The sequence below is a fragment of the Prinia subflava genome, chromosome 2 (genome assembly GCF_021018805.1).
Source record: "Prinia subflava isolate CZ2003 ecotype Zambia chromosome 2, Cam_Psub_1.2, whole genome shotgun sequence".
Classification (NCBI taxonomy): domain Eukaryota; kingdom Metazoa; phylum Chordata; class Aves; order Passeriformes; family Cisticolidae; genus Prinia; species Prinia subflava.
Genome location: NC_086248.1, coordinates 43,647,345 through 43,656,522, shown reverse-complemented (window position 1 = coordinate 43,656,522; position 9,178 = coordinate 43,647,345). Strand labels below are relative to the sequence as shown.

The following is a 9,178-nucleotide window of genomic DNA, read 5'->3' as shown; positions in this document are numbered from 1 at the left end:
CACTATGTGAACCTGTATTAATTGCTTTCCTGATAAGAAAAGATCTGACAGTGGAGATTTGCTCCTTCTGCTGTTGTTCACCTCCTTCTCCCCTCACTACACACTACCCTCAAAAAAAAAAAAAAAAAAAAATTTACAGTATAGAGAAAAATTCACTTTCTGACTCTGGTGCTCACCTGTGAAAGAAAATTACTGCTTGTAAAATTACAAGTCCAAAGTTATTACCTTGGGCCGCTATGTACTTGGGGGTTTCTTTGTATATTCCCACCTTCATCCTGTATCCAGGATGAGTTGAAAGGTATTGTGATGGATAATAGCTGTTCTTACTGGATGCTTGCCAGCCCATTCAGGAGTTACCCTGCCCGGCTCTGAGAGCGCTGCCGGAGCCTGAGGAGCTGCGGGCGCTACCGTGTGGAGCTACGGAGCACCCGTGTGGCCAGGCTGCCCTCTCCCGCCAGCTCAGGGAGATCCAGCTGTGTGGAAGAAGCACAGCTGCCCAAAACTTCCACTGCAACTCAGACTACTTTTTTTTACAGCATGGAGCTGATCTTCGGAGACGTTGTGGAAATGCCCAGGATATTGAGATGTTCAGTTATCAGATAAACCTATCAGATATACGATAGATAACCTTGCTTGAGCTGTCAAACAGTCAGGAATTCTGGACAAACATAAATACATTCATCCTGGACAACACCTTCAGGTTGAAAAAGACATTTTCATGAGGCATACAACAGCTCTGAATCAGATGCATGGCCTCTGCTGTCTACAAAATGAATTTGCAGTAGGCTGCCCAAAACTCCCAGACAAACTGTGCACATACAGCTTGTTTGTGTTGCACACTGGCACGCAGTATACTTGACAGAGGTATTGAGCTAATAGTTCTCCCCATGATGCAAATTTGTGTGCATATACAATTCTGTCTGGGAAGCTTCAGACAGAAACAGCTTTGGCTTGCCAGCATCTACCTAAGCAAGTTGCTCAGACAATTAGCAAGCTTTTATCAGCACCGGGCATGTCAAGGCATTGCCATTAACCTCCTTGCTGGTGGCATGTTCTTGGGCTCCAGAACAAAAAATGTAGTCATAGTCAGCAGCTGTCCTGTTGCCTTGCAAAGGAAGAAGATTAACAAATAAAAAACGTAAGAAGGAAAAATTACCAAAAGAGAAGGGATGAGAGAAAAGAAGCCACATAGCTGTTGTTTAGGATGTAAGCAAAGATGATGAGCACGGTTATGTCACTTAGTAATAGTGGCCATTATGGGGCTGGCATATTTCATATGTACACAGCCCTCACCCTCTACACAGGATGTCCAATTAGAATGGTAGCTCTTTCCATTAAGAGAAGGCAATCACAGTTCTGAGCTGGTAACTATAAAGGTTTGATGCCATTTCCAAAATGCTTTAGGTCATTGTCATTTCAGGTGGTTACTTTACTAACAATCATGAGTGCTCTTTGGGCTGACCAGACTTTTAAAGACCACACACGAACCTCCATGTCTTCAGCTGCCATTAGCCTTGCATACACACGAGTTTACCCTGGATGAAGAGCTGCATTGAAATCCTCCCCAGGCTGACAGGACACAGGACAAGGCTCCCCAGCTTGGCAAAGACTGTGGGCAGCAGCTTCCTTTGGAAAAAAAGCAGTTCAGCCGTGTTGCCAAACCGCCTCCTGTCCCCTGCGTGTTTCCGTTGTGCAGGAGGACTACATGTGGTCTCTCCCTGGAGGAAAAATGTTTGCAAGTTTTCTGACCCAGGAAATCCTACTGTAACATAAACACCCCATGGATGAGCCTGAAGTCATCCACTTGAAGCATCTTTACTGGTGCCCTTTCATCCAGACTGGCTGCGCAGGCCGGAGTGGGGGCTGGCGTGGGACTACACAACCATGACACTGGGGGTGAGGGTGACAGGCACCAGCCAGCCGGGCTGGTGCTCTGGAGTGGCCGTCTTCACTGGGACCAGGTGGCCAACTCGTCCTTCGCTTTTAGGGTGAAGGGGAGACCCTGGAAACTTGTAGAAGCATGTTCGATGGAAACACACTAAGGGTTTGAGAGGACCAAGCCAGGTTTAGCCTGGAGAAGAGAAGGGGTGACCTTATTACTCTTTACAACTCCCAGAAAGGAGGTTGTATCCAGGTGAGAAAGGAGGTTCTATCCAGGTGAGGGTCGGTCTCTTCTCTCAGGCAACCAATGATAGAATGAGAGGACACAGTCTTAAGCTGTGCTAGGGCAGGTTTAGGCTGGACAGCAAGAGTAATTTCTTCACAGAATGGTTGATTAGACATCGGAATGGGCTGCCCAGAGAGGTGGGCCATTCCTAAAGTGTTCAAGGAAAGACTGGATATGGCACTTACTACCACGGTGGACTTGACAAGGTGGTGTTCTGTCATAGATTCATGATCTCAGAGGTCTTTTCCAACCTAATCGATTCTGTGATTCCGTGATCTGGCTTCGAGCTGCCCGAGTCACGGAATCAGAATCAAAGAATCAACCCCACGCAAGAAGCAGCTCTGTTTTCGGGCCAGCGCGGAGGGGAACTCTGCAAGCCAGACCCGAGCCTTTCCCTCACCGTGTGCCAAGGCTGGGGAGCCGAGCGGAAAAGGAATGAAAGCCTGCGATTTTATTTTTTTGGCAAACGTTTATTATACGGAGAATGAATCCCAGGTGGTCCCGCCGGAGGACGGTGACCACGACCTGGGAGCACACACGGAGGGCGGTGGGCCCGCAGGGGCGGGGCGGCAGGGCCGGCCCCTCAGCCGCTGCCCAGCGGAGCGCGAGGGCGGCGGGGGCCGGCAGGGGGCGCCGCGCTGGCGGCGCGGGGCCGGCAGGGGGCGGCCGTATGGCGGCGACGGCGCTCCGCCTGTGCCGCGCTGCGCGCCCGCTGCCGGCTGCTGCCGCCACGGCCCGAAACACGGCCCCAGCCCCGCGGCCGCCTCCGCGCCTCGCCTCCTCCTCCTCTGCCTCCTCTGCCTTCTCTGCCTCCTCTGCCTCCTCCTCCTTCTCTGCTTCCCACCGCTCTGTGCCGCAGCCCGTCATGCCGGCCTTCCAGTACCCCGAGGTGTACCGCGACGAGACCGCCGTGAGTACGGCGCCGGCTGGGACAGCCCCCGGCGTGCGGCGGCCGCTGGGCCCGGGCGCGGGGCTCCCGGCTCGCCATCCCCCGCGGGGCCGCCTCGGGCGGGGGTACCGCCTCGGCTCTCGGGCTTTGTTCGGCTGCGGCCGCGAACGCCCGGCGTGCTCCGGGCAGAGGGCCTCGGGTTTGTCACGCCCGAGGGCCGCGGCGGCTGCCGGGGACTTGTTCGGGCGGGATTCGGGCCCTTGGCGCCGGTGCCTCCGGGCACGTCCCGCGTGCGGGGGCCGGCAGCCGGTCCGGGGCGGGCGGCGGGGCCGAGGGTGAGGGAGCAGCGGCCGCAGGGCGCGTCCCGGAGCTTCGGTACCGGTGCATGTGTCAGGGAAAGCCAGGCCTCCGCCCGGGCTGCAGCAGCGTCAGCAGAGGAACAGATAGTCTATTTATATAGTATGGCACATCTGTAGCATAGTTCCATCTCCCTGTGTTTCCACCGTGTCTGGATACACAAGGGATTACAGTGTAAGTTTGCCGAAGATGGGTTCGATTTTCTTTCCCTTCCTCAGAGCACTGTGCATTGTGCACCGGCCGGGAAGGATTTACATTGCATTTAAACCAAATTGTTTGCCAGTATGAGCCAAAGTTGGAAAACATTCTGAAGTATTTACTTTCCTAGTTGACTGAAAGGCTGAACTGTGCAAGCCCTAGTAGCAGATATCTAGTCTTTTTTCTAGTTCTGCAGGAAGGAAGAAGGTAAATTCAACCATGTGGATTAATCTTTGTAGTTTATTTGTTTTGCTTGTTTGTTGTTTTGGGGATGGGCTTTTGATTTTTTTAAATTTAATTTATATATATATACATTATGCGCATATTTGTGGGCAGCAGTAGTAGGGAGGGCCAAACCAGAGACTGTAACCAGGAACCATATTTTGCGTACGTCCTGTAATCAGGTTTTATGATTTGGCTTGAAAACCTTAAGGGTCTTGGTTTAGTTGGTGGGATTTCATTTTTGCTTACTAATCTGCCTTATGGAAGGAATTTGTGTGCATTTCACCATTTTTCTGGTGCTCTGTGTTTTTTTCTGAGAACTCTGCTGCTGTGGTGCCATCACCAAAGAATGGTTGTATTAGTAACTCACCTGGGAGCAGTGTGTTGGTTCACTCTTTGCTACTTAACACTGTATGTTTTTGTGAAATTTCAAATGCCCTTCATTGAGCTGACTATAATTCCTGGATGGATAGAGTTTGCTTGTGTGCATTTCTTTTTTAAAATTACTGTCTTTTATAAATTCAGGTGTCGGATTACCATGGATGTAAAATCAGTGATCCGTACTGCTGGCTTGAAGATCCTGACAGTGAGCAGACGAAGGTAACCTTTTTTTGCATGGGCTGTTTTCACGTGGTTTTCTTTTATAAACCAGATGCATTGGTACTCTGCTTTTGGAGACCCTGCCAATATTTTTTAAAAACTTACATAGTGAATGAAGATGTGGTTCATGTGGTATCTCATGCCACCAACAGCAATGCCATAGTTTTGTCCCTGTGTTTTAGTGGGGGAAAGGTTGAGTGGGGCTTTGAGTAACCTGGTTTACTAGCAAATGTCCCAGCCCATGGTGGGGCCATTGAACTAAATTATCTTCGAGGTACTTTCTAACCCAAACTATGATTCTATGAAAATCTGGAGCACTTGCTATAACTTACATGACAGAATTTTTGAAACTAAACTCGTGCTTGTCTTGCACCCATTTTTCTTGGCCAGTTTGAATGCTCAAGAAGGTGGTGTCATACTGAAGAGAAACATTAAAGTTTTAGGGTGCTTTTTTCACTGTCCTAAGCACATCTAAAATCTAAAATTGCCATAATAAAATAGTTAGGAAAGGGTAGAAGGAAAACTTGGGCTTGCTTTCTTCAAAAACCGACAAAGTGTGTGAGTACATTTTTTTGCTCCTTTTTAAAGCGAAACCAAAGACATTTTCCTCCTGAAGTTAGGTTTTGTTAGTGTCTGTTATTACAGATTGCAGGTATTGCAGTGTTTTCAGCCTGCAGTCTGGTATAGCAAGTATGCGCTGCTGGAACTGGTTTTTCACTGAGAGAGAATCATGAAGAATAATGGCTGTGAGCCAGTTCCTCTGATATTCATGGCATAGGGAGTTGCAGGATGATGGCCAGAAAGTGATAGGTGACGGTGTGGAGGAGGTTTCCTCTGCACTGGCTGCTAACTTAGTTATAACTGTAGTTCCAGATCCAAAATTCTGGTTTCTGCCCTCTGTGCATGATTGTGTCAGGAAGTTGATGAAGAGTATGGTCTCAGTTCAAAAATACCTAACAGTGTGGCTTTCCATTAGTGAAATTTCCTTCTAGGTTCTTCTGCAAATGTGTTTACCTTACACATTTTCATGAGCCTGAGGCTGGTCAGATAGAGCTTACAGTAACTGTCAAGAGCAAGATAAAATGTGTGCAGTTAGGAACTGATTCCTTACTTACAAATCTGTCAGCATATATAAATACTGATGTGGATTCAAAAGGTCGATTTGGGATCAGGTTTTAGTGAAAAACTCTACTGTGGACATTAATATTGAAAATGAACTATTTAGAAAGTTGGGTGAAGTAAACACAGGATAATTTTGTGCCAAAATGAGAGGAATGTATGTGGGGGATGTATGATTATGTCTTTCTTTTAGGCATGCCTTACACACATCCATTAAAGTGTTTCTTGTGATCCTGTGAAAGATTAGGGCTTGAGAAAATGCAAAGACCTGATTTCACGTGTCCCTGTATTCAATACTGTAACCACATACTGTGAACAGGTTGGGTGAGAGCAGTTGGAGGACAGTGAATCACATTCTCTAGAGCTTGTGGTTTATACAGGAGGCAGAAAAAGGAATAGGGAATTACAAAAACCTTGCAAAAGTGCAGCAGCCCAGACACAAGTTGTCTGTTGGTGGAATGGTCGTCATTACATCTTACTTGCCTACACTGGAAAAAGCACTCACCTGGGCAGAATTTTGCAGTGCAAAATTGCAGTAGTTAGCAGTATGACAAAAAGAGTGGCTAGAGTTCCTGTGTAAGTAAGTATGCAAGTATATCATATTCCAAAGTTTCAGGAGTTACTGAACTAAGAGAATTAAAGTATTTTTCTGATTTACCTCTTTCATAGAAGAAGTCAGAAAAAAATGCTGTCAAATAGATACACAAATATGTTAGACTTCTGCTTTTCTAGGTGTAGCAGGAATAGACATGTCAAACATTGGTGTGCTCACAGAAAATAAATGAGTAGGCTTCACTTAGTTTTTGTATTGAGTCAGCGGAACATAAAGTTTGCTATTCCCTGAAGCATGGAGAAGGAAGCAAAGGTATGTGAGGTCAGTTTTAACTCTGAAATGTCCATGGTGGTTTCACCTGATGTCCACTATAGAGCTAAAGGGACTGGGATGAAGAAAAGTACCCACAACAGCTATTAGTTAAAAAAAAATATTTGTTTTCTGTGACTAGTCCAAATCATTACGTGGACTCTTGATAGCTAGCAGTTTACAAACAGGTGAACATAGAAGGGTGCAAGAACATTTTTTTGTCACTGGCTAAATCAGGTATTTTTGCGGTGTAAGTAGAGTGCAGATGGTGCTGTACCTGATCCAGTATTGTTTGCGGGTTTCCATGAAGTCAAGTGGTTGTGTAGTTTTTCTCTGCCTTCTCTCCCCTTCTTGCACTAACATGAATGCTTCTGTCCCTCTCTTGCATGGGCAGAACCATCACAAGGTGATGTCCTGGGAGGGAACACTTTTGTGAATTAGTTTTTTATTGACGTACATGCTTAATCTAGGTCATCCCAAAACCAAATGATAGTTGGATCTAAGATGGTCCAAGAATGGGATCTTTCCTTTTCTAGCCACCCAATCTACTTTAATTAGGTGAAAGTCAAATATATCTAGAAATTTTCCAGCCAGGTCACAAAGATGATCTTACTATGTATGCAGTGCATTTATCTGCTACAAAAAAAACCAAGGTTTTTGAAATCTGCAGGTGGCTAAGCAGGTCCAATGCATATTCTTAGAGCTGATAAGGACAATCATTAAGTCACATCCTCAATCTCTTGTGGAAAAGCTGTTGTTCAAGAACTACGCTCTTCCATGTTCACTATCTGTGTGCTTTGCTGTGTCTCTTTTTTTTTCTCCTGTGTGTGCTTGTTTGGAGCAGTCAAGGGCAGCCATAAGCAGACAAACTCCTTCCTCCAGATACGTAAATCAAAATGAATCCTTGGTCAGGTGGGGAAGTTCCTCTCTCACTTTGTGGAAAGAAAGTGCAGAATGAGAGTTCATGTTCTGCTGCTGTTTGGCTGTTGACTTCTAGGACAGGTTGAGGAAACGTCCCTGGCACAGCTGAAATGTGCTACACTGGTGAAACACTTCTGGTAATGACATAGGCCACAACTGCAACACCACACTTGCACTGTTGTTTTAATTGGACTTTCGACTTCTTGGTTCGTTTTAATACTTTGTGGGAAGTAAGGTCATTTTTAGACTACAGCAAAGCCTTTTGCTGCTAAGTTAGTCGTATACAGTACCTTAACTCAGTGGCAGTGTAGGCAGTAATGCTGAGCTTGTTCCAGATGTGAGGGATGGACAAGTGATGAAAAAGCAGGGATTGTGTAGAGTTGGGATGTACTATTCTGGATATGTGTGTACTTGAATTATGGCTACAACTGAAACTCTCAAATCTACAATTAAAGGGATTTAGTTATAATTGACCAGTGTTTTGTTCATGTTTGGATAAATTTTCCAATTGCACTTTGAATATTCCTTTGTTAAACACTAAAAAAGTAAATGCTCAGGGTCAAGTCACAAGAACTGATAAACTGGTTTTTGTAACACTTAGGAAAGGTATGTGCTCTCTTGTAGGAGTTTCACTGAACTGTCCTTGGCTGAATATATACATATATATGTGTGTGTATGTATACATATATATGAACGGTAAATACTTTGCAGAGTAATAAGAAAGACTGGTCATGTTAAAACAGTTTCTATTCTGAGGTTTTTTCTTGGAAAGTATACTTACTGTCAGTGGAATAATTGTTTTGATAGAGTAGCTTAGTAGAATGTAGAAAGGTTGTAAAAAAGCATGGTTAAGAAAAATTTGTGGCATGTGTTTCTTAGATGAAATTTAGTTTGACTGTTGTTATAGCATAAGAATTGGCCTGCTTAATGGCCAGACACTTCAGCCTCAAGTAGACCATTTTTATTCTTTGTACAATGCTTTAGAAATTGTTTTGCTTCTCAGATTACCTTATTTCCGAAACAGCCATAAAAAGTTGCCTTACTTGTACCCTTATTCTGACCTTTCTTCTGCTAGCAAAGTCTGTCCTGGTTCAAGGCTTCCGATACATTGTCAGATGCAAATATCTAGAGGTACAATAAAAATCTTTCTCTCTAGGTTCGTGAAGGCATACAGTTACTGTTAGTCTTGTAGCCTGGGTGGCATCTGATGAGGTCAGTGTGGTGGATGGAGTTGTTTACTGTGGTAAACAACAGGACATATGGTCCTGTACTTTATCTAGAGCAATATTTCAATTATGTATTGCTTTTTAAATGTGAGTGCAACCTCATGCTCAAAAGTGTGGAAACAGGAAGTTTCCAAACTGGACTGTATTCTTCTCCATAAAACTCTTTGAAAAATCTGTACTTCCTTGCTCCTTTATCATACAGCCGTGGCATTCCTTTTACAAATATTCTTGGAATCTTTGGTGCATACTAATTGGAAATGAGAAAATTAATATATTAAGTTCCTGTAAAAGGAAAATTACTAGTTCTACAGTTGTGAGTGCAATAATTAGTCTGTAAGCATGCTCTTGGGCAACAAATGCTTGTCAGGAAAAGTCTGTGTTTCTTCCTTGAGTATTACTAATAAAAGCAGATGTGGTAAAATGTGTCTATGCAGTTAACAGTAGGTAACACACAGTTCCAGTATACCCTTGCAGCAATGTTGTTGTTCTGGTCATGTTATTGATGGATGAAACAAAGATGTTTCATCCAGTTTCTGTTCCCTGCACGTAACTGGAAAGTGCTTTTGGCTGTCCGGTACACTGGATGGTCTTACACGTTTTTATAAGCATTTCTCTGA

General features: G+C 44.9%; 1 protein-coding gene across 1 annotated transcript in view; it reads left to right on the top strand.

Moving 5' to 3' along the window:
- The first annotated feature begins 2,792 nt into the window (after positions 1–2,792).
- The window catches only part of PREP (prolyl endopeptidase), an 86,440-nt gene continuing 80,054 nt past the window's right edge, over positions 2,793–9,178 (top strand). Inside the window, exons 1-2 of the mRNA XM_063389722.1 lie at positions 2,793–3,077; positions 4,359–4,433. Coding sequence (XP_063245792.1) covers positions 2,838–3,077; positions 4,359–4,433 — 315 coding nt within the window. The 5' untranslated portion in view covers positions 2,793–2,837. The remainder of the gene's footprint in view (positions 3,078–4,358; positions 4,434–9,178) is intronic.